Source organism: Astyanax mexicanus, chromosome 18 (assembly GCF_023375975.1).
Source record: "Astyanax mexicanus isolate ESR-SI-001 chromosome 18, AstMex3_surface, whole genome shotgun sequence".
NCBI classification, from domain to species: Eukaryota; Metazoa; Chordata; class Actinopteri; order Characiformes; family Acestrorhamphidae; genus Astyanax; species Astyanax mexicanus.
The window spans coordinates 36,357,979-36,384,217 of record NC_064425.1 but is presented as its reverse complement, the minus strand read 5'-3'; the positions used below and the strand labels follow the sequence as shown (position 1 = coordinate 36,384,217).

At 39.5% G+C, this 26,239-nt stretch overlaps 1 protein-coding gene across 14 annotated transcripts in view; it reads left to right on the top strand.

The window, feature by feature from the left end:
* The window catches only part of mecom (MDS1 and EVI1 complex locus), a 295,445-nt gene extending 269,694 nt beyond the window's left edge, over nucleotides 1–25,751 (top strand). For all 14 annotated transcript variants that reach the window (XM_049467391.1, XM_049467387.1, XM_049467386.1 and 11 more), the window contains 7 exons: nucleotides 8,195–8,361; nucleotides 10,030–10,107; nucleotides 12,557–12,714; nucleotides 13,607–13,751; nucleotides 17,908–18,141; nucleotides 18,739–18,910; nucleotides 22,533–25,751. In XM_049467391.1, coding sequence (XP_049323348.1) covers nucleotides 8,195–8,361; nucleotides 10,030–10,107; nucleotides 12,557–12,714; nucleotides 13,607–13,751; nucleotides 17,908–18,141; nucleotides 18,739–18,910; nucleotides 22,533–22,661 — 1,083 coding nt within the window. In that variant the 3' untranslated portion in view covers nucleotides 22,662–25,751. The remainder of the gene's footprint in view (nucleotides 1–8,194; nucleotides 8,362–10,029; nucleotides 10,108–12,556; nucleotides 12,715–13,606; nucleotides 13,752–17,907; nucleotides 18,142–18,738; nucleotides 18,911–22,532) is intronic.
* The last annotated feature ends 488 nt before the right edge of the window (nucleotides 25,752–26,239 follow it).

The following is a 26,239-nucleotide window of genomic DNA, read 5'->3' as shown; positions in this document are numbered from 1 at the left end:
GATAGAAGAATGTTAAAAACCAAAACACAACTTCAGACTCAACTCCTACAATTCACCTGCACCCACTATCAGACCTCACTACAACTCCCATAATTCACCTGCACCCACTATCAGACCTCACTACAACTCCCATAATTCACCTGCACCCACTATCAGACCTCACTACAACTCCCATAATTCACCTGCACCCACTATCAGACATCACTACAACTCCCATAATTCACCTGCACCCACTATCAGACCTCACTACAACTCCCATAATTCACCTGCACCCACTATCAGACCACACTACAACTCCCATAATTCACCTGCACCCACTATCAGACCTCATTACAACTCCCATAATTCACCTGCACCCACTATCAGACCTCACTACAACTCCCATAATTCACCTGCACCCACTATCAGACCACACTACAACTCCCATAATTCACCTGCACCCACTATCAGACCTCATTACAACTCCCATAATTCACCTGCACCCACTATCAGACCTCACTACAACTCCCATAATTCACCTGCACCCACTATCAGACCTCATTACAACTCCCATAATTCACCTGCACCCACTATCAGACCTCACTACAACTCCCATAATTCACCTGCACCCACTATCAGACCTCATTACAACTCCCATAATTCACCTGCACCCACTATCAGACCTCACTCCAACTCCCATAATTCACCTGCACCCACTATCAGACCTCACTACAACTCCCATAATTCACCTGCACCCACTATCAGACCTCACTACAACTTCCATAATTCACCTGCACCCACTATCAGACCTCACTACAACTCCCATAATTCACCTGCATCCACTGTCAGACCTCACTCCAACTCCCATAATTCACCTGCACCCACTATCAGCCCTCACTCCAACTCCCATAATTCACCTGCACCCACTTTTAGACCTCACTCCAACTCCCATAATTCACCTGCATCCACTATCAGACCTCATTACAACTCCCATAATTCACCTGCACCCACTATCAGACCTCACTACAACTCCCATAATTAACCTGCACCCACTATCAGACCTCACTACAACTCCCATAATTCACCTGCATCCACTATCAAACCTTACTCCAACTCCCATAATTCACCTGCACCCACTATCAGACCTCACTACAACTCCCATAATTCACCTGCACCCACTATCAGCCCTCACTACAACTCCCATAATTCACCTGCATCCACTATCAAACCTTACTCCAACTCCCATAATTCACCTGCACCCACTATCAGACCTCATTACAACTCCCATAATTCACCTGCACCCACTATCAGACCTCACTACAACTCCCATAATTCACCTGCACCCACTATCAGACCTCACTACAACTCCCATAATTCACCTGCACCCACTATCAGACCTCACTACAACTCCCATAATTCACCCCCCCTTTCTCTTTCTCTCTCTCTCTCTCTCTCTCTCTCTCTCTCTCTCTCTCTCTCTGTTTCTCTCTTTGTCTCTCTCTATTTCTCTCTCTTTCTCTACCTCTCTCTGTCTGTCTCTCTCTCTCTCTCTCTCTCTCTCTCTCTCTCTGCGTATGTGCTTTCTGTGGGTGGCGTGCAGAGTTTTTTGGCGTGCTGCCAATTTTTAACTTTTGTTGCTTTTTTACTTTTACAAAGTTTTATTTTTTCTTTTTCCTTTCCTTTTCTTTTTGTTCTCACTGTTAGTGTACGGTTAGTGTGCATTTAGTGTGTGGTTAGTGTAGTCCTTTCTAATAGCGGTGATGGTGTTTTTAGACGATGAGAGCTGTGTGAACAGGCTGATCGAGTCTGGGATTTGGTTGAATGGGGTGATGGTGCAGGTTAGCCCGCTGAGCGCTCCTGCGACCCACGTCGTAATATCTAACGTCCCTCCATACATTAAAAACGAAGCGCTAATAAAAGAACTGGCCCGCTTTGATAAATTCAGCAGCGCTATGAAAATAGCCCCTTAGGCTGTAAAAATGCTGTTGTTAAACACATCCTGTCTTTTCGGAGACAGATTTACATGTTTCTGACTAACCGTGATCAACATCTGGAGGTGAGTTTTAGAGTTAAACACGGGGACGGATCTTACATTGTGTTCGCAAGCACAGAGAGGCTCTGCTGTTTTGAAATTTGGGCATAAACAGTTTGGCTGCCCTCATAAAGCAGCGCAGCAGCATCGCTGCTAAGCACACCAAGGCAGAGAGCTGGCCTGCTCCTGTTCCCACTGTATCTAGTGCAATATCCCTCATCCTGGAATTAATGTTAAAAGCAGATCCAGTGGTGCTGACAGAACAGCTGAATGTGACTTTGTTAATGTGCTTAATGTGCCTATTGCTATAACTGCTGAAACTTTTACTGAACCTAGTACCAGTTCTCATTGTAAAGCTAGTTTTAAAACCAATAAACCTGTGGTGGAGGACGATAGTCCTGTAGTGCAGCATGTGCAGGATAAGGAAATAGTGCTTGAGTTTGACTCTGATAATATGAGTGAGGCATCAGATTTTTCAGGACTGTCAGAAACACCAGCTAGTTTGCCCAGTCAGTCAGCTCTGTCTGAGCAGGGCCCACAGCCTGAGATAACTACAGCCTTACCTGAGCAGGCAGGTGATACGTACACGCTCTCTGAGGTTGATAGATTTCTGCAGGCAACTAAAGGCAAAAGAAATGTGTCGTTGAGTAGCTTCTTGACAAAAAAGCGGACGACAGCAGTGCATAAAAGTAAAGAAAGTCTGGTCTGATGTGTAGGTCTCCTTTAACACAAACCATGGTGGCACATTACTGTCCTTTCCTGCTTTTGGTTTCCATAGCTTTCCTCATGGTCACTTCTCTTAACATTAATGTGCTAGAGATGTTTACAAACGTGAAATGCTTGCACAGTATATTCAGGATAAAAAACTGGATATTTTGTTACTACAAGAATCTCACATTGATGGTGATGATGAGTTTCTGTGGAAAATGTGGTGGAAGGGGCCTTTGTTTTTTAATAATGGCTCCAATGTAAGTGCTGGTTTAGCTATTTTAATTTCACCTGGACTGTCTTTTAATATGATTTCACACAAAACAGTGTGTAGAGGCAGAATGCAAATTTTAAATGGTAACATTTATGAGAAGGATTGTACTATTGAAAATGTCTATTCACCAAATATAGGTAGAGAGAGGGGAACTTTTTTAAACTGCCTTAGGCAAGAATTAGCTCAGTGTAACCAGGACATTTTTTGTGTTTGGGGTGATTGGAACTATACTCTAGCTGCTGTAGATAGGACAGGAGAAGAGCCGTACCTGCCCTCAACTAAGCTTTTACAGAGTAGAGCAACTGATTTTAATGTGATTGATTGTTGGCGAATAAAGCGCCCTACTCTTAATCAGTTCACATGGGTAAAGATGACAGAGGGCAGAGCAAGTGCTGCTCCTCTCGATCGTTTTTACATCCCTAACTCACACTCGTTAGTGCCAATGTCATGCCAGTGTGTTTTTCTCCTTTTCGGCCTGTTACAGGAGAGTGGCTTACTGGAAGCTTAATGTTAAGCTATCACAAGACGTCACCTTTTACTCTAGCTTTCGTGAATTCTGGGTTAGATGGTCAGATAGGAAAGCTGATTTTGATTCTTTAAAACAATGGTGGGATGTTGGGAAGGTTCAAATCAGTAAAAGGTGCGCTTGTAAGAGCAAGGTTCCAGATGTTCAGAGAAATGGATGCTCCCAGCTCCTTCTTTTTTGGCTTTGAAAGGAAGTACAGCAAAAATAAACATATACATGCTCTTTATATGGCTGATGGTCGCCTGTCTTTTGATGTAAATGAAATACGTGAGGGCTGTTGAGTTTTATTCTGACTTATTTAAAGCTGAAAACTGTAGTGAAGAGTGTATAAATATACGTATGGCTGGTATGCCTAAATTAGCAGAGGGTTATATGAATTCCCTAGAGTTCCCACCGTCCCTGACTAAGCTTGAAACTGCAGCATTTCAGATGGCTTCAGGCTGTTCTCCTGGCATTGACAGCCTCCCAATTGAATTTTATAGAGTTTTTTTGGATCTGATTGGATAGGACCTATTTTCAGTTTTAATGGAATGCTTATTAAGTGGTGAGTTGTCTCTAAGCTGCAGGAGAGCAGTACTTACTCTTCTACCTAAAAAAGTTGACTTGTGTGAACAGAAAAACTGGCGTCCTTTGGCTTTGTTGTGCACAGATTACAAAATGTTTTCTAGCCACTAGCCAACAGGCAGAAATACATTTTGGACACCATCATACACAGAGATCAATCTTACTGTATTCCTGGCCAATCAATAACTGACAATTTGTTTTTAATAAGGGATGTGATTGGTTTGTCTAACAGCGCTTCTCTTAATATTGGTTTGGTTTCCTTAGACCTGGAGAAAGCGTTTGATAGAGTAAATCATGATTACCTTTTTACTACTCTGTTAAATTTCGGTTTTGGTAAAAACTTTGGTGTAAAGTGTGTGAAGCTGCTTTATACCGGTGACTCTTGCCTTGTGTGTTGCCTTGCCTAAGGTGGGTGGGGGCCTAAGCAGACCTGTGGATTTGTGGAAAGGAGTGCATCAAGGCTGTGGTATGTCAGGACAACTCTTTTCCCTTGCTATAGAACCTCTTTTGAGGCTAATAAAAAAAAAGGTCAGTGGTATGAGCATTTACAGATGTACAGTGGTGTCAGCTTATGCAGATGACGTGTCTGTCTTTGTGCATGATAAAGCTGATGTGCTTGGACTGGAAGAGCAGAGCAACTGCGTTCAGACTTAAAGCTGCACAAAGACTGCTATACCTTCCAGATTTGTCCTGGAGGGAAATAGCACACAAACTGCTCCAGAAAGCTGGAAATATGGGGCTAGACCCATATGGGGCTAGACCACCTCTTCCTCATGAATGTTAATGGAGTAGACCTGTCTGGGCTAGAGGGCTTTTATTCCTCTGTTTTGAAGGCATGGAGTATGTTGCGGTTCATACGAGAGGATGGTCTACAACCAACACTCTGTGCGTGGGAGGACCTGCATAAACCGGATTCTGCTGTGGGTTTCCCTTCGTTATGTGTGCTGGGTCAGTTTTGAAGAGACTGGCGGTAAGGCCTTGTATGCAGCATGTGTGAAAGTGAGGCACTTAAGAGCATTTGAGGATATTTGTGAACATCAGTGGCAAGGACTGCTTAAAGACCAGACCACTGCTGAATTCTGGTGGAGGATTCTATATAAACTGCCACTATCTAAAAGGTCAGGAGATCTTCAGTGGAGAATTATACATAGATTGCCACAAGGGTTCACACTGCACATTTTGTCCCTTCTGCTCAAAAACTGAGACTGTACAACACAGGTTCACAGACTATTCATGTCTAAATTGATTATTTTAATTTTTACAAAGGTTTTGCTTAAGTCTTGGGGTGAAGTTTAGTTTTGGTCTTTTTATATTGGGGCCAAGGTATACTGCTGGACAACGTTTTAAACGCTGTTTAATAAATTTTGTGTTTGGGCAGGCCAAAATAGCCATATGGCTAACAAGGAGAAACAAGATCAGAGGACTGGGACTGGGGCTGTGGTGTCTGCAGGTTCAGCTACTGGGGCTGTGGTGTCTGCTGGTTCTGCAGGTTCTGCTACTGGGGCTGTGGTGTCTGCAGGTTCTGCTGCTGGGGCTGTGGTGTCTGCAGATTCTGCAGGTTCTGCTGCTGGGGCTGTGGTATCTGCTGGTTCTGCTGCTGGGGCTGTGGTGTCTGCAGGTTCTGCTGCTGGGGCTGTGGTGTCTGCTGGTTCTGCTGCTGGGGCTGTAGTGTCTGCTGGTTCTGCAGGTTCTGCTGCTGGGGCTGTGGTATCTGCTGGTTCTGCTGCTGGGGCTGTGGTGTCTGCAGGTTCTGCTGCTGGGGCTGTGGTGTCTGCTGGTTCTGCTGCTGGGGCTGTGGTGTCTGCTGGTTCTGCAGGTTCTGCTGCTGGGGCTGTGGTATCTGTTGGTTCTGCTGCTGGGGCTGTGGTGTCTGCAGGTTCTGCTGCTGGGGCTGTGGTGTCTGCTGGTTCTGCTGCTGGGGCTGTGGTGTCTGCTGGTTCTGCAGGTTATGCTGCTGGGGCTGTGGTATCTGTTGGTTCTGCTGCTGGGGCTGTGGTGTCTGCAGGTTCTGCTGCTGGGGCTGTCCCAATAATGATGCAAGGGGGAATCAAGCAAGGGTGCTCTCTTTCAGGCCAATTATATAGTCTTGCAATAGAACCCCTGCTTTGTAGGTTAAGAATGAAATTGCAGGGGTTCTCAGTGCCTGGACTGAGTGATAGAGTGGTGCTATGTGCTTATGCAGATGATGTGACTGTGTTCATTAAAGAGCAGGGAGATGTTCATAGTCTAAATCAGGCCTTGCCTCTTTATGAGAGGGCACCCTCAGCTCAAAAGAATTGAGGAAAGTCTGAGGGCTTCATTGTGGGACAGTGGCAGAACAGAGGGTTTCCTGTGTTGCCAGGAGGTGTGATTTGGCGAACACAGGGTTTGAAGTATCTTGGTGTGTTCCTAGGAATGCCTGAGTACCAGGAAACAAACTGTGTAGGAGTATTGGAGAAGTCTTGTGCCAAGCTGGACCTGGGTCCTGCCTCAGCTCTCTTATCGGGGCAGAGTCCTAGTAGCCAACACCATATTGCCTCCAGGCTGTGGCATAGGCTCACAGTGCTGGAGCCGCCTGACACCTTGGTTAGAGCTTCAGAGTAAGCTGGTTCGATTATTTTGGTCTGGTCAGCATTGGACCCGTGCACCTGTTTTATATCTACCTGTGGCTGAGGGAGGTCAGGGTCTGATTGACCTGTGCAGTAGAATAACTGCTTTCTGGCTACAAACAGCTCAAAGGTTCTTGTTTGGTCATGGGCTAGCATGGGTTGCTACAGCGAGTGCTCTGTTGCGTAGGGTGGAAAACCTGAATTATGACAGACAGCTGTTTCTGTTAAAATGACAGGAAATGGACTTTTCCATGACCACTGTTTTTTATCAGTCAGTTTTAAGGTCTTGGTCCCTAGTACTTAGGTGTGAAAGATCTGATGCTCAGGTGTGTGTGTCTATTGAAGAAAAGCCTTTATTTTATAACCTTTGATTTCAGTTGCAGAGCTGACTTTTAGAAGAATTCGCTTGGGGTTGCAGGGTATCAAGAGGAAGAGGGGGCACTTCTTTCTTTTGCTGTTCCACAGTTGGGCAGTTTTGCAGATGTGTCTAAATATGCACTGTATGGAACCTGTGTGAAGGTCATCAATCGAGGTGCTCTGATTGGTTTAAAGGAGTCTAGGTGGTCAGGTTGTTTGGTATCAGACTTTTCCCCTCAAGGCTGTTGGAGGTTTCTTTACAAGCCTCTGATAAAAAAAGCGTACAGGTGATTTACAGTGGCGGCTTGTTCATGGGGCTATAGCCACTAATAGACATGTGTTCTATATTGACTCCACTGTGTTGAGCGAGTGTCCTTTTTGTGGCACTGAGGAAACTTTACAGCACTTGTTTCTGCGCTGTGCCAGACTCAGGAGTGTGTTCAACCTGCTGAAAACATGGAGCAGTGGTCTGGGGGTACAGTGGACAGATCATTTGTATGTCTTTGGGCAGAAATATGTTGTTTTGAGGAAAGAAAAGCTGTGTTTATTAAACTTTCTGATAGGTCAGGGTAAACTGGCTACTTGGCATTCCAGAAGAAATAAAATGCAGGGAAGTGGAGCAACAGACCCAGAGGAGATGTTGAGAGTGGCAGTGAGTTTAAATTGATTTTAATTATTATAAATGTATGTCTGATTTGATTACTTTTAGAGCAGTGTGGTGCTGTGAGGATGCAGTGTGCTCAGTTTTACATGATGAGCTCTGCTTTGCACCTCAATTCCAGTGAAAATGGGTTAATGTCATGTTGTTTATTGATCTATCTTTTGTGACATGATGTCCTGTTTTTAAATAATGATTTTAATGGCTGAGATGGCCAAAAAGTGACTTTTACATGTTATAACATGATTTGGTTGAAATAAAGTGTTGTTAAAACTCTCTCTCTCTCTCTCTCTCTCTCTCTTTCTCTCTCTCTCTCTGTCTCTCTCTCTCTGTCTCTGTCTGTCTCTCTCTCTCTTTCTCTCTCTCTCTCTCTCTCTCTGTCTCTCTCTCTCTGTCTCTCTCTTTTCTCTCTGTCTCTGTCTGTCTCTCTCTCTCTCTCTCTCTCTCTTCCTCTCTCTCTCTCTCTCTCTGTCTCTCTCTCTCTGTCTCTCTCTTTTCTCTCTCTCAGATGTCAGCTATAGAGAACATGGCGGAGAAGTTGGAATCGTTTGGGTCGTTAAAGTCTGATGCTGGTGACATTATGCGATCTGTTCCCTCCATGTTTGACTTCCGAGCTCCACCAACCACACTGCCTGAAACACTGCTGCGCAAGGGTAAAGAGCGCTACACCTGCAGGTAACCACGCCCACCACACACCCGTAAGAACACACACACACACACACACTCTCTCAAAAAACACACATACACACACAAACACACATTTACTCACACACTCACAAATACACACTCTCAGAAACACACACACACATATAAACCAAAATAGCTGATGAAAGCTCAAAATCTACATCTGTTCAGTCTGAGTTATTATTTTCCATTTTACTTTATTTATTTGTAAAATATATATATTTTTCATTCATTGGGCTGTAAATGCAATACTTGTAAGTGGGCTGTAAGATGTTAGTTAAGAGAATTATTATTTCGTCAGCCTGAAAGAAGAATAAATCATTTAGGGGGGATCCTGATTAACTCTGTTTTAGTGCCATTTTTGAATAATAAGCCTGTAAAGAATTCAGATTATTAAGGGCGTTTTCACACCTGTAGTTCGTTTCTCTGCTCTGAATCAGTTAATGAGTTTGTTTACGTGGAGCATTTCTCCCTCTGTTTAGTCTGGTTTCACACAGGCATAAACCTAAACACACCAAAATGCACACCAATAAACCACGTGAGCAGGTTGTGTCCTCTGATTGGTCAGAGCTGTCTGGCATGGGAGTAAATATACATATACAAAAGAAATAAATACAGCGAGAAGATCCTGTGTTCCAGTGCGTATATCTGTGCTTTAACACAGAACGCTGAAACACTGCGCATTTGGACACAGTGTTTGGACGTGCAGCACAGATGTAAACATATTAAATGGAGTCACACAGCTGCAAGCTGTGAATGCAGCACAGACCGTGCGTGCATGGACACTAGGGGTGGGCGATATGGCCCTAAAATAATATCACGATATTTCATGGTATTATCGCGATAACGATACCCTTGGCGATACAACAAAAATAAAGATATAAAAAAAATACAAGAATTTTAGCAGATTTGTAACAGAACTCCAAATATCTCCACATATCCAGGATTAAAGTAAAGTAAATGATACTGGAGAGATATAATCTCTCTCTAGTAGATATCTAAAAGGGAATGAGAAATGTGTGAATTTTTCTTTTGCTTAAAACATCTAAAAAGTAGAACCCTAATTTGATTATTAGGGGAGAGTGTTATGGCACAATATTTCAGGGTATAATATCGTTCACGATATTTAAAAATGTTGGCGATATTATCGCGTACGATATGATATGGCACACCCCTATTGGACACAGTTTGTTCATAACTGTGGTAATCAGCCTTATCTGACTAATATATCAGTTTAAACTGCGCCTTATCAGCAAAATATGTGGACTATATTTAATAGCTGGGTCGGATTGAGACCAAATCACGTTCTTACCAAAGCAAACCGCTCCAGAGTTGGTCTCTAGCTGGTCTCGGTCCGGTTCTTTTGATCCACACCCGAGTGCCATTTCTATTTTCACACCTGCTCAATCGAACCGCACTAAAGTTACAAACGAACCAGAGTTTGTTTTAATAGTGCTGGTGTGAAAACGCCCTAAGTGAACAATAGTGTAGGGGTTATGTATTTTTTATTAGGAAATATTTGTACTATTTTGTGAGCTTAAAGGCTGTGTTGAGAAATGGTATTGTAGTGTGTGTGTGTGTGTGTATGTGTGTGTGTGTATGTGTGTATGTGTTATGTCTGGCTATTTGTTACTGAAGAGGAGTTTCCTTCCTTTACAGATACTGTGGAAAAATATTCCCACGCTCAGCCAACCTCACACGCCATCTCAGAACACACACAGGAGAACAGCCGTACAGGTGAGACTTACACACACACACACACACACACACACACACTCACTCACATACAGAGAGACTGACCTCAAATACACTCATTACATTAACTTTCACTAATGACCTAAACACATACACACAGACACATTTCTGTAGAGTAGGTTATACACAGAACAGTCCACAGTTGTTTTCTCACTGCATTGTGTATAAATATATCTATATAAGTTGTGTCAGTTGAACAATCTGTGATTTCTGGATTGTTTACACACATTTTCTGAAAGAATGCTTCATATTCTCAGATCTCTACTCACAAATTAAAAAAATCATAAAATGGACAAAACACCTAAATTCTCCCGCAAAATGAAACTTTACATTCAAAACTATTTTATTTCTTCTCAAAATGGTGCTTTGTGTTCAGATGACACAGACAACCCATCATATAAATAAACATTTAACAAAACCAGTTGATAACTGATGAGCTCAATGTAAAACACCTCTTCTCCTTTCACCATAATGACTCAATACAGGCAGTACACACATAATTGTTTTGCAAAATATTTTAGAAAATTGTTTTTATACTCAGAACACACAAATACACAGTTAAAGTAATGTAGGAAGTGTACATTCCAACCAGCCAGTGTTAATTTTGACAACAAATTTTGATTTGGTCTTGTGACAAAAATGTCATTTAGTTTTAGTCATAATTTGGTAATCTGAAATGTTTTTAGCCGACTAATTATCATAAGAATACAGATGACTAAAACTACAGTCAGTTTAGTCAACTAAAATACGAGATGAAACGTTTATTAACCAGTTGTGTAATATTATTGATATTTGAATGTAAAATATATTTATGTTTACATATGATTTAAAACATATTATTATTGTAGGTATGTGTCTGTAAATATTTGAAATGTAAAATTTTCAGTCATAATTAGATTGATTTATGAATTATGTAATGTAAAACCCTTAATTAAAGCATTTGAATAGTTAAATAGTTTGAGCAGAGCTTTTAAAGGAGCTAGTTTTATCTACAGCACACCTACTGGAGCTACAGTCTATAAACGAGATCAAAACAAACATTCACTCACTGTCCTGTAAAGATGCTCTCAGGATGAACTGAGAGACTTCATGAGTTAAAGTGCGAAACTTATGAGAAAGTGCTGTAAGGAACTTTACACAGACTTCTGGGTTAATAGATTAGTAGTAGTGTAGTAGTAGTGATTAGATCTTTTCCTAACTGGCTCCTAACTTTCAAGTCAAGTCAGTTCTGATTGGACGTCCTTCCTGCCAAACATTTTCTTCATCGTTTTTATTATTTCATGCTGTTTTTATTGTTATCGTCTCATTTTCGTCTTGAAAAAAAGTTTTGTTTATGAAAACTTTGAAGAAAATTATTTGTCAATGAAATGAACACTGCAAACAGTTGCATACACAGTGGTCCACATACAAAACAACAGAAGCATTTACTGTATACAGTAAACTATGCTGCATCTGTTTTAATCCGGCCACAGCAGCTCACCCACATCACAATCACTGTTTTCCCTGAACAAGCAGCGGAGAAATATCCTCTAGTATGGTGAATCCAGACATGAAAAGAATCAACTGTACGAACAGTAAAACACTGTAAATACTGTGTATGAATACATTTCCCAAATGATTAAATTGATTTTACAGAACTGTCCACAGGCCATACTGTATTACTGTACTAATTAATACTGTATTGATACACAACACTGCAGTTTTCTATGAGAGTAGATTTCTTACCTATTCTCATTTCTGAAAGTCTGGATGATGGATGCTACAGTGTACCTGCTCACATTTAGTAGAGCTCACCTGTTTCCTTATCATGCTGAAGCTCTGATTGCTACTTGTAAGCCTGTGTGACGATTACTGATATTCAGATTAATAAAAGAAAAAGGGTTATTGATGAGCAATTAAAGCAGTAAGGGTAAAATTCTTATTTAGTATTATGTGAAGATAGATATGCAAGCTCTCCCATCCTCATAACACACACACACAGTACTGTAGGCTGCTGCAGTCTGCCAGAGTCTACCTCGTCTACTCTCCACATGCTGGCAAAGCATTAAACAACCAGTCTGCACTTACTGCAGCCTGAGAGAGATGTATAATTAGACTGATAGAGGGAGTGATTTGGTGGGTATAGAGAAGGAGGGAGTTAGTGGTGTTTTACAGAACTGGATCAAGATGAGAGAACAGTTGGTTTACACAGCGTCCCAGTATTTATTTTCTTTTATTTGTTGTAAATTGTTCTCTACCATGCTAGTTGGTCTAGTGCAAACTTCAAGAGCTCTATTGGACTAGAAGGGGGCAGGGATAGGCAACTGCTCCCCCTTGGTGCCCCAATGGTTGAAAAAGCATGGCTAAAGTACCCTAATGTGCCCTCTGTTTTTGTGTGTGTGTGTGTGTGTGTGTGTGTGTGTGTGTGTGTGTGTGTACGCATCCTCTGCAGGTGTAAATATTGTGATCGCTCGTTTAGCATTTCCTCCAACCTGCAGCGCCACATCCGTAACATTCACAACAAAGAAAAACCCTTCAAATGCCACCTGTGTGACCGCTGCTTTGGCCAACAGACCAACCTGGACCGACACCTTAAGAAACACGAGAATGGTAATATGGCATCCTAAACAGTGTGTTAAAATAGTGCACCATCATCAGAAGTGCTTTAATTACTGCAGTGAGTAAAGTGTAGAAGTGTGTAATTTGGAACACAACATGGATTTCTAGCAGGAGAATCTGCTCAAGACAAGCATATATACCATACTTGTGCCTCAGCTTTTACTCACCCGTGCACTGAGCACACACATATACACTAGTGAGCACACTCAGATACACACACACACAGTGATACAGAGATGGTGAGCAACCATCACTGCGGCGCCCAGGGAGCGCTAAGGGTTTTGCTCAAGTTAGAGCTGCCATGTCCTATATCACTACTAATCACAAGCACTTACTGCAGGGTTATCGAAACACATAGCACATGGTAAAAATAGCTTTTATTACTGATAGCAACAACGGAACACTTTTCTTGGGTTTAGTGCTTCAGTAAAACACAAAACACAAGATATCTTGCCAAAATAAAACACTTTTTTATTATACTGTTGTAGATGCCTCCTAACACAGCTTTCCTCAAATCACCAGACAAAACTTGCTAAGAATCTTTTAACCTCAACCACATATTTTCAAAAGTATAAGAAAAACAAAAACATTTAATCAGTAATTTTATCTTTTCATGGAGGTTTTGTCAGTAAAAGCTGATTAGCTGATTATAGGTTTCATTCTTACATCATGGATGACTCTGCATACATAACCATAAAAAAAATATTGGATTACCCCTCTGATTATTCCTGTTCAGCTCCACACTGACACTCATACAGATATGTGTATAGTAAATATTCACTTCAATAAATTTTCAAATATAAAGTTTTATTGATAACTGAACTGTTTTTTTTTTCATTATTTAACTTGGTGAGTTAATGTTGGTGTGTGTTGTGGTGATTAGGCACAGCGATGTCATCACCACAGTCGGAGCTGGACAGCAGCAGTGCCATCCTGGACGATAAGGAGGACTCCTACTTTAACGAAATCCGCAACTTTATCACCAACAGCAGCCAGACTGCCACCTCACCTCCGCACTCTGATGAAGGGTGAGCATCATCTTCCTTTTTACACTGAATATTCTGTGCTGTCTCACCACCTCTCTCACCATTAAAAGGATCATTGATCATAAAAGTCTAAGTCAATAAAAATATTAAACCAGCATGGCATTTAAAATTCTCTTATAGTAAATTAAATGTGGTTTTGACATGTTTCCTTCATATCGTCTGATAATTAAAAATATTTTCTAACTGCACCTTTATTTTTTATTATTTAACTGTATTAGCTAATGAAACGTACTACATTTATTACACTTAATGTTCGCCACATGTCATGGCATTTTAATGTTCTTGTTGCATGTATTCTGTGAAGAGCTTTTTTGTATGCACATTCAATTAAATGTTTAATAAATAAACAACCTACTGATAAACCTCAGCCTACTGTTCACAAATACGACTGGGACAAAATATCAGTACTGCTATATATTGTATCCCTTTTGTTTTTAATACATTATGAAAAGGGTAAACATGCAGCAAAGAATATTAGTTGTTAAATTTTGTAAAACTGACACTAATGAATCCATAATTCGTAGAGAATTGTTTTGTGATGTATTGAGTATCGCAGAATCACAGTATCATGATATCATCATTACTGTGGGCAATGTATCATGATAATATCGTATCGTGAGATTCCCTGTTTTGCTGTGGTTAGGGGGAGTTGAATCGCTTTAATTATTTTGCACTATTGGCTTCTTCTTAATCTAATCTGCTATAATCACACAATCGCAATCTAACGTTTCAAAATTGATGCTGTATTAAAACTGATATTGCTAAATAATCGCATTATATTTTTACACACCTTATTACGATAATCCAGGAACAAACGAATTGTTGAGTGCGTGTAAACCCAGTCTCAAGCCCACATAACAAAAATCCATTATATCTAAAATATATAATATCTAAAAGTATAGAGACTTTTTAATCTCCCCCTACACACACACACACACAAATCTCATGCACAGACTGTAGTCTTTTAGTCTGTCAGTCTTCAGTCTGCACAGAGAGGTAATTATACACAAACATCAGTGAACACGAAGCCCCTCATACCTTATTAATTAACCTTTACAACTGTGTGTGTGTGCGTGCAAACGCGTGTGTGTGTGATATTAATTACATAACTTAATTACCAGGTGGATGTGCTTGGCGAGAGCATGTATGTAACACTTTTGACTGGAGTGTGTGTGTGTGTGTGTGTGTGTGTGTGTGTGTGTGTCAGACAGATTTGCACATTCTGATCTCTCTGGTCATTTGTTTGATTTTTTTCTCTATCATTAAGAGATTCCTGCGTTTGGAAGTTAAATCACTGGTGGTGTCTGTGTGTGTCTGTGTGTTTGTGTGTGTGTGTGTGTGTGTGTGTGTGTGTGTGTGTGTGTGTGTGTGTGTGTGTGTGTGTGTGTTAATAACAGCCCACATCTGGGCCCAACATGTGAATAGGAAGTAAGTGTAAGAGTATAGGTCGAAGGTCACTAAGTGTTTCCTGTCAAAGCTGACTGCTCTTGATAGATACTTTATCCTCTGCAAATTACCACAACTCAGCCTTTAATTATCCAATCTGTTTTCATCATCACGCCATTCCTCCCTCCCTCTCTCTCTTTCGGTCTCACTCTCTTCCTCTGTCTCTCCCTATCTCTCTCCCCCTCTCTCCCTCCTTTCCGCTCTCTCTTTCTCTCTCCCTCTCTCTCTTACTCACTCCCTCTCTCTCTCCCTCTCTCCCTTTCTCTCTTTCTCTCTCCCTCTCTCTCTCTCCCTCTCTCTCTCTCCCTTTCTCTCTCTTTCCCTCTCTCTCCCTCTCTCTCTCTCTCCCTCCCTCCCTTCCTCTATATATATATATATATATATATATATATATATATATATATATATATATAGACATACAATCTGATTTTAAAAAAGCAAAGCAAGAAAAAAAATATCATAATGAAATATGTATATAATAAAAAAAAATTGTAGAAGTGTACAATAATGAAATATAAATTGTAAGAAGAAAAGAATGAGTGTGTGTGTGTGTGTGTGTGTGTGTCTGGTCTCACGTAATGATGATGTGAGCTATTTGCCTCATTACAGGTGATGAGGTCTACAGATGTGTAGAATATTTGGCAACCAAAATTATTAAGCTGAATATGGTTAATAAAAAAGCAGCGTCACAGTTTGTCTGAGAGAGTGAACATACCAAACTCTACTTTTCAACTGTAGTTTTGCTTGTTCTTTGAAAAGTAATATAAAAAAGTGTATTTATTTTATTGAATAATGGAAGTGGCAAAATAATCTGGACTAATAATGAGGACTAATCTGAACAGACAGACAGAGGAAGGTGGAGAAAGAAAAAGAGAAAAAAGTTATATACAGTGGTGTGAAAAAGTGTTTTCCCCCTTCCTGATTTCCTGATTTTTTGCATGTTTGTCACACTTAAATGTTTCGGAACATCAAGCCAATTTAAATATTAGTCAAAGACAACACAGCTAAACACAAACTGCTATTTTTAAATGAAGGTGTTTATTATTAATGGAGAAAAAGTGAAAAGTGATTGCCCCCTTGTCTCTAGCCACACCCAGGCCTGATTATTGCCACACATGTTCTCAATCAAGACATCACTTAAATAGGACCTGCCTGACAAAGTGAAGTCCCCCAAAAGATCCTTAAAAACTGCACATCATGCTGAGATCCAAAGAAATTCAGAAACAATTGAGAAAGAAGGTAATTGAGATCTATCAGTCTGGAAGAGGTTATAAAGCCATTTCCAAAGCTTTGGGAATCCAGTGAACCACAGTGAGAGCTATCGCCCACAAATGGCGAAGACATGGAACAGTGGTAAACCTTCCCAGGAGTGGCCGGCCGCCCAAAATCACCGCAAGAGTGTGGCGACGACTCATCCAAGAGGTCACAAAAGACCCCACAACAACATCCAAAGAACTGCAGGCCTCACTCGCCTCAGTTAAGGTCAGTGTTCTTGCCTCCTCCATCAGAAAGAGACTAGGCAAAAATGGCCTACATGGCAGAGTGCCAACAAAAAAACACTGCTGAGCAAAAAGAACATTAAAGCTCTTCTCAACTTTTCCAGAACACATCTTAATGATTCCCAAGACTTTTGGGAACACATTTTGTGGACCAATGAGACAAAAGTTTACTCTTTTGGAAGTGTGTGTCCCAGTACATCTGGTGTAAAAGAAACACTGCATTCCTGAAAAAGAACATTATTCCAACAGTAAAACATGGTGGTGGTAGTGTGATGGTCCGGGGCTGTTTTGCTGCGTCAGGGCCTGGAAGACTTGCTGTGATAAATGGAACTATGAATTCTGCTGTCTACCAAAAGATCCTGAATCCTGAAGATCCCGACCATCTGTTCGTGACCTCAAGCTGAAACGAACTTGGGTTCTGCAGCAGGACAATGATCCAAAACACACCAGCAAGTCCACCTCTGAATGGCTGAAGAAAAACAAAATAAAGACTTTAAAGTGGGCTAATCAAAGTCCTGACCTGAATCTGATTGAGATGCTGTGGTATGACCTTAAAAAGACATTCGTGCTCGAAAACCCTCCAATGTGACTGAATTACAACAATTCTGCAAAGAGTGGAGCCAAAATTCCTCCACAAAGCTGTAAAAAACTCATTGCAAGTTGTCACAAACGCTCGGTTGCAGTTGTTGCTGCTAAGGGTGGCCTGACCAGCTATTAGATTTAGGGGGCAATCACTTTTTCACACAGGGCCATGTAGGTTTGGATTTTTTTTCTCCTTTAGTAATAAACACCTTTATTTAAAAATAGCATTTTGTGTTTACCTGTGTTGTCTGACTAATATTTAAATTGGTGATTGGTGATTGATGTTTTAAAAGTGTGACAAACATGCAAAAAATCAGGAAATCAGGAGGGCGGCAAACACTTTTTCACACCACTATACATGTGTGTACACACACACACACATGCCAAGAGATTCGAAACATGTCTAATATTAGTTTCCCACGACTTTTGGCATGTCACAAGTCTAGCTTGTGTTGGCATCAGGGTCAACTTCAACTTCTAAGAATGAAAGAAAAAGTGATTATAGTATTGTTATGTGTTTATGTGTGGTTGTTGTCTGTGTACTACATATATGTTATACTTGTATCTGAATTTGCAGCACAAACAAAACATGATGTTTCTGTTATCTTTAGGTTAAACGACAGTCACTTTGAGGCCGATAAAGCTGCAGTCATCCAGAAGTCACACCAGGATGAGGAGGAAGGGGAGGAGCGTGGGACAGAGGAAGAGGAGGTGGAACATAGTGATGCTGCCGGGAAACCCACTAAGAAGGCTACATCCAGTAACATTGAGGACGATGTCAGCGGTGACCTGGACTTTGACGGACCAACCGATTTGGACCTGAACTGCAAATCCTCACCACAGAGGTGTGTGTTCAAAAACATACACAAACACACAGCCCTGTAGCTTTATTATAATATTATACTGAATCTCCCAAAAAGTGAGAACACCCTTCGCTTCACAATAACATAAGCATGTCTTCAGATCTCAACCTCAATAAGCATGTGGAGGTGGAGGAGTGGAAGGTCACTAACATTTACCAGCTCTGTGATGTCATCATGGAGAAGTGAAAGAGGATTCTAGTGGCAACCAAAAAATAAAATAATATATTGACACTTTGAGCACAATTTGGACATGTTCACTGTTGAGGTGTACTTACTTGCAGTTATTTAGACATTAATGGCTGTTTGTTGAAGGTTTTTTTTAGAAGACAGTAAATCTATATTATTATACAGGCTTCACACTGACTACTTTCGGTTTATCTCCAAGTTATATCCAAGTTTTATTTCTATAGTGTTTGTCCCATTTTAGGGCATTTGGGGAATTTGTTTCTCATTACCAGATTACATTTTGAGAAAGTAAAGAATATTAATTCAATACAAGTTTTGTCCAGTTCAGCAGTGTGTGAATGTAGATGTAAAGATTGGTTGGTACAACATTTCACACTGATTGCTCATGTTCAGGTTTGATGATGAAGAGGAGGATGAAGAACACAGTGGTTTCTCCACGCTGGATCACATCCGGCGCTTTAGCATGGATGAAGCAGAGCTCAGTGACGTCGATGTTGGAGGCTTTGACTCCACCCACCTGCAGGAGACCATTAAGCAGCCACTGTACAGGAAGTCTAAATCACAGGTATTAGCTGAGCCACACCCATTTTCAGCTGAGATCAGTCTTAGTCAGTTTGTACAGAAGTGCCTGTAGTAACATGCATATGTATAATAAGCAAGGGCGTAGGAGCGGGTTTGATATTGGGGGGGAGGGGGGCGGGGGGGACACATTTGCTAACATGAACCAAAGCCCACCCTATAGTTTCCTAGAAAAACATTTGCGGAATTACTTTTAATCCCAAATAATCATTTTTTTTCTATATTCTGTTTATTATTAGTTACATCCAAATAAAGGTGATTTTACAACCTAAACATGTTACTCCACATTATATTTACTGTTGCTAGAAAACATTATACGTGAAAGGTCATATGACAAAAACTGATCAGTTATCACCTAATATTTAAAATAATATAACAGATTTTATTATTATTAATTATGTATTGTATGTTGTATATTTACATTTTCTCCAAACTGACTAGCATTGTGTCCCACACGTTTAATTGTTTCTACTGAAAGCACTTCTTATGATGGTGTCCTTTTATGAAAAAGAATGTAACTTTACGTTTCGTAAGGATTTTTGTCAGAAGTTAATATAAACGTTAGATGTCAGGACATGTGTTCTTACTGTAAACTACAAATGAACAGAAGTCAGATTAGATCAGTGTTTCTTAACCCTGTTCTTACATATTCTATTGCATACTCCCACTGTTCTGCATATTCTAGAGCTTTATCTGCTTTAAAGGCACATAATAAAGTAAGTATGATGTGTCTAATACACTGCAGGACATACATAATGATTGATTTATGATCCATAGGGGGCTAAGAGATTTTAACAGGTAAACTCAGTAAAGGACTGTTTATTAGCTAATCAGTTGGATCTGGTGGAAAACACAATTTTAAGGGCAGTGATGAGGGTTAAGAAACTGCTTTAAACTACCAACATTACCCAGTGTTAAATTCTAAATTCTAGCTATTATCTTCATCCAGCTTCTAGCTGACTAGTTATCAAAATGAATGAAAATTAAATAGTTATTAGCTAGTCAGGTACAGGGTAAACTGAACATTATATAGTTTTGTTTTTCTTAAACTAAGCTAATTCCAAAGCTAAGCTAACTGACTGTCACAGGCTGTATTTTATTAAGCGCAGAGTTGGTATGTTTTGATTAGTGCATTTTTAACCAGCTATCAGAAACATAGCAGTTTACCTGGGTTAACATGGTTAGCCTACCGTTACCTTTCTATTAGAAAAATCGCTGTATATCCATATCTGGTTTAAAATCATCTGCTGCATTCCGATCGCGCTGCTTAATCTCACAGCGGGGGAGGGACTTCCCCACCACCAGCACACTCTCCTGCACACACCCGCAAAACCAGCAAGCTGATTGGCTGTTTCTATTGAGAGGCGGAACTTAATTCCTGAATCGGCTCCGTGATTGGCGTTAAGAGATTTCCCATTTACTCAGCGGTCACCTGTCTCCTCATTAATAGTACAGCTGATTATTTTTGGGGGGGACCAATCCACCTTTTTCTAATATTGGGTGGGACCCCGGTTCCTACACCAATGATAATAAGCTTTGGGTTGTTAAAGGGTTAACCCAGTATAGCCCATGGTGAAGTATGTGTGTCACAGACCCTTTAAAAGCTGTGCAAAGTTCTTTACAGCACTCCATCCTTCACTTTAACCCATGACATATACTGAACCTCATCACAGGACAGTGTGTCAATGTGTGCTTGTTCATCTGACCTTATTTACAGAATGTAGGAGTGCTGGAGATTAAATGTAATGTCTTTTTAACCATATGGACCATTAATCAAATGTTCCATATAACTACTTCTGACACAATTTTTTAAACGCAATAATGAAATACATATGACATTTTTGTTGTGTCATTTGTTTTACATTGGGATTTTCTACTGCTTTCTTTATCACAATAAAGGGCTTTTATGGGTTTAATAATCTGCCCATTTTTTACTCGAGGTACAATAAATTATTAATGTAAATGTATAGGATATGTTTGTTCCAGGCAGACATAACTGTGTCAGTTGATACAGATCTACAGATATTGGCAGCAACCAGCATTTATGAAATCAACACAGACGACTTGCTGAAAATAAATTGAACATTTATTAACACAAACTAATCTAAACACAAATATCACAAACAGCAATCAGTATATTTACAATATGAGGGCTAAATGGTTATTTAGCTAAGGGTGTGTGTGCAGAAGAGATAGAAAAATAGAAAGAGAGAGATAGCGTGTTTGCGCACGATAGAGACAGAGAGTTTGTGCATGTGTTCTCGCAGGTGCGGGCGATACAGAAGGAGAACGAATAATAACGCGGAGTTTAAACATGGAGCATGGCTCTCCACTGTAACTCAGCTCAGCTGGTCTTTGCTGTGGTCTCTGTTGAGCCAGAACAAAGACTGAAGCTGACTGTTTAAATTAAGCGTTAAATTAAATTAAATTAAATTAAAATAAGGGTGTTCTAGCTTTAGAAATGAGGAATACAGAAGCTACATTTCAGTGTTAGAAAACAGAAAGAGAGACTTGCATGCAGAGAAAAGATCTGTTGCTTTGCATACAGATTTTAGTTTACAGGCTGGACAGTTTTCATGATTTCATTAAGAAAAATGCATTTATAATGCATATAATGCAAAAATGTTCTTTATCTAAACTGTTCCTAGATATTTTAAAGTTCAGTTCAGTTCAGTCATGTAATGGAAATTTAGAAAATATCCATAGTTTTCATCCTCACTGGATTTGGAGGGGATTTTCACTGTTCGTTCTTGCAGAAAGGTTCTTGACGACGTCCAAGTAACTCTTCTGGGAATGGCTCGTCCTTCTGGCTTTTGGATCCAGGAAAAGTTGAACACAGTTAAGAAAAGGGATCTGACCGCTTTCCTTGACTTTTTGAGCTGTGTCTCCAGTTGCAAGCTTGTCTTTGAAGAAATTGCAGTGTGGAAATGTTGATTAAACATTTGGCTTTAAAGTAAAAGGTGACTTTGAGTAGGCCTAGAGATTGGTAGAACAAAGGAGAGACCTTGTTTTCTTGGTGTTCTTGTTTCTCTGTTGAGCTGTTTACCTGTTGGTGGTGTAAATATAAAGAGGATGAGTTCCTGTGGGAACAGTGCTTTTGTTACCCCTTTTTCTTCTTCTGGTGTTGCTTGCATTGTGTTACTGGTAGTGCTGCCACCTTCTAGGCTAGGGTAGCTATACTAGTTTATGAATAATTGTTGATGTAATAATTAGAGTCATCACAGTGTGATTACTGTTGTGAATTTAGTGCACTGTGAGGGGGAATGTTGTTTTTATCTCCAAAACAAGGTGTGTGTGTAACTCTGTCTCTCTCTCTCTTTCTCTTTATCTCCCTGTCAATTCTATTCAACTAGTCTTTATTAGCATGACTGTTTTTGAAAACAATGTTGCCAAAGCACATAAATGTCAAAAACTGAACATATAGTAAGACATCATTAAAAATATTAACAGAAACATCAATAAAAAGAAAAAAATGACAATAAAAACAACAATAATAATAGTAATAATAATAACAATAATAGTAACAATAATAGTATAATTGGAGTAGTTAGAATAGTCAAGTATAATAGTGAAATGTGGTTTATCTCTCTCTCTCTCCCTCTCTGCAGGCATATGCAATGATGCTCTCTCTGGCTGATAAAGATCCTCTGCCTCCGTCTCCTCATGCTGGCTCTGTGTGGCACACACTCGGTCGTGCAGCTGAATCTAATGCCATCCAGTCTCTCAGTCATGTATGATGTCCTCCTCCCTATGACGTGACCTCCCCAACCACAGGCACTAGGACTGAAACTGGCCTGCACTGGGACACGCAGAAACTACGTCACTGTACATCACTGTACATCACCGAGTGCAGTGTTTCTTTATTTTAAACACAATTGTATGGGTCGCTGGTCCAAACACACACAGACACACACAGAGTATAAAACACTATTTCTCATGTAACCTGATGAATTATTGATTGCCTGGTTGATCTTATTTGAATGAATGAACTGTAATGGTGGTAATTTACAAATAACGGATATGGTAATGATGAGTGAGCGTGATGCTGTTAGTATTAATAACAGCTGTATTTATTCCGTCCAGTTTCTGTTTTGCACAGCAATGGCAGCTGATGATGACTGGAAGAAAAGGTTGATATGGTAATCATGACAACACATCCTTAGACATTCAGTTTTTAGAATGAGCTAAAATGCGTATTTAATACCCCGCTTCCTAAACATTACAGACACAACAACATGTGAAAAAAAATCATAAATTGTTTGTTGTAAATGATCTAAAATTACTCAGAGTCTTTGAAACATTGAGATGTGTTAAAATGTTATAATTTGGTATTTACAGCATTTTGTTACAACAGAGACATCCTATCACACACAGTTTTGTCCATCTCTCACACACACACATTCACACACTCACAGACCTCCAGTCTTTTATTCGTGGTTTATTTGTGTTTTGCTGTTTCTCTTGGTGCAGGTATTACCCCTGCATTGCTACAGGATTCTGGGTGATCATGTATTTATGCAAACTGGGGCCCACTGTTTGATGAACGTTGATGTTTGATAAACTGCGATTGGTCCAAACTGGCAAACATGAATACAATATGACAGCTGTCATTTAAGTTAAGTTATTAATCTTATTACTACATTTTTGTAATGTCATCAAAGGTGCTGGATTTCTATAGTTTTTCCGAAATTCACATACTTTATTCTTTCATTCTGATCTACAGAGACTTAAACAAAACCTCCTCACAGCTAATACTAACACAGAGCCCTGACCACACGCTGCAGTACAGTGTTCAACATTTTGCTCCATAATTTTGACACCGGGGCATATAGACATTAATCAGGGTTCTGTTAGTTGCTGGATCTTACCAAAACAAAACTTCACAAAAACACAAAATTGGGCCATTAATAATTAGCAAAAACCCTACTAATTATTCAACATTATCAAAACATACTGATGCGTGTAAACATGTCAGGCAGTTGTTAAGGATAGTTGTCTTGTACTAAAAATGACTGTAACTGTTTAAATGAAACCTGGTGAAAATGTTTTAAAAGATAAATAGTTAAAGTAAATCAGGCAAAAATATTGTGGATATAAAATCTGATAGAGAAATTTAGGAAACGAAAATACTCTGTCTGTTTTTCATAAAATGTATTTATTTATGTCAGTTGTGTAAAAAAAAGCACTTATCAAGATTAGAATTTTAGCATTTTGAAATTAAAATATGTGTCGAGTGCAGGTAATTGATCATTAAAAACTGTATTATTCTTGATTACCATATGCATTAATTAATATAAACAAATAAATGTAGTGCTATTGAGAGGGCACTGCAACACACAAACAATGGAAAATGTCACCTGTATAAATAACAGGTTTAAAAATAACTTAAAGTCATTTTAGGAAGTCCAGCAGTTTACATTATTGGTATTTTGTAACAGCGCAGCATACTGAGGTGAGCAGTTTATTCTCTTCATAAACTTCTAAACATGCTACAACACTTTTTTGTTGGTGAAAAAAGGCCATATACTGGTGCATTATGGCCCATTAGCTTTGTTAGTGCTTGGACCCCTTGCATTACTGCCTACAGCTGTGTTTATCCATGATATGCTGGATGCAGAGTTTAGACGCAGATCCAGACTCTAAACGCTAAATATTTCAGTCTGGGATCCAGTGTTTCTGATGTAATTGCTGTTATTCGTTCTACAGAGTTATAATCTGTAACTGACAACTTGCCTTTTTTCGTTAGTTTTACTGAACTGAGACCGTAACAATAAAAAAACACATATTATAAAAAAGAGAGCGTGACTGTTCTCCAATTCCATCCAATAAAAGCACTGCATTTGTAGCCTAATCTCAAACCCGCCCCTTGCGCTGTCCGATAGCAGCAACAATGTCTTCTGTATTATAGGAATGTGTGTTTTTGTTTGAAAAATATAAAATACTTTTTCCTTCTTTGATTTAAACTGAGAAAATGAACTAGCAGAAAAGATATCTGTAGAGTTTGAGTGGAAGGGCATTCTTCTTTAGCTGGCCAACAATACCACTAAATAGCCTGTATACTAGATGCTAGCTATTCTAGTCTTGTGTGTCTTTCATTTCTAGACAATCATGGGTTCATCGTTTTTGTTTTTGTTTTTTGTCTGTTTTGGTTCTTGTTTATTCTCAGTTGGTGTTGTCGATGTTATTGCTGTATATGTTGAAAGGTGTATTTATTTCTTGGCGAAACTGTAGTTTGTTTACTGACTAGCACTGCTCTCAGCTCCCGTTTTGGTGAAAAGGGGGCGTGGCTCCTCTGCTGGAGTCTGTAGAATACAGTATGGCTGCGTGCCAGATAGTATTAAAAATTCATCCCATCTTATACTTCTATAGTTATTACTTAGTTTTTTTGTATGACATTATTGTTTCAAATGTAAAATATAAAAAATGGAGGGAATGGTGTTAAAAAGGAAAGAATAAAAACAGCTGAGAATATTTCTTCATAAAAAATGCATGATTGGTCTGGCTTCGAATCGAACCTGACATTTTCTACGATTGTCTGCAAAAGCTTGTTTGATGTTTGGGTCCCTGTTGAGTCATTGTGCCAAATGTATAATAAGTAACAGATTTCTGTTCATTGATTTTTACACACTGAATGAAAATCTTTCCTCTGTTGGTTTTGTTTGGATCTGTTTGCTGTCCTTGTTTATAATCCCATTTTAAGAGTAATTGGCAAGTCGAGGTACTTTGCTTTCTATGATGTAACTGTAATGCATTTGGATTCAGTAATGTGGGTGGAGTAAATAAGAAATAAAGGACTCCAGTGTAGACCTGTGCACTTTTCCCTCTCATTGTGAATCCCTGTCTCTTTCTTACATGGAACTTTTACTCCTTTGTTTACAGCAGCATTATTAATGGAAAAGGGGAATTTAATACTGTGTTTGTTCTATGGTACAACTTCTGACAGAAAAAAAAGATTTATAGTTAAAATATTTAAAGGTATAAATAAATAAATGTATTTTACATAAAATCAGAGGTGGAAAAAATACAGAAAATTTGTAATTGAGTAAAAGTACATTTACTCTGCTAAAATTCTACTCACGTAAAAGTAAAAGTACCCATCTAAAAGTAAAAGTAAAAAATACTCAATTAAAAATGTACTTTGAGTAAAAGTTACATAGTTACTTTGCATTATTTGATGGAATAAATTCAAAAGTTGGTCATATAGGTGACTATAAACCATGTTTTGAAAGTTTTACAGTTCATTATTATTTTTAACTTGCCATTGCTATGCTGCTATTTACATGGTTTTTTTTTTTACATTCAAGCAGATTGTTTA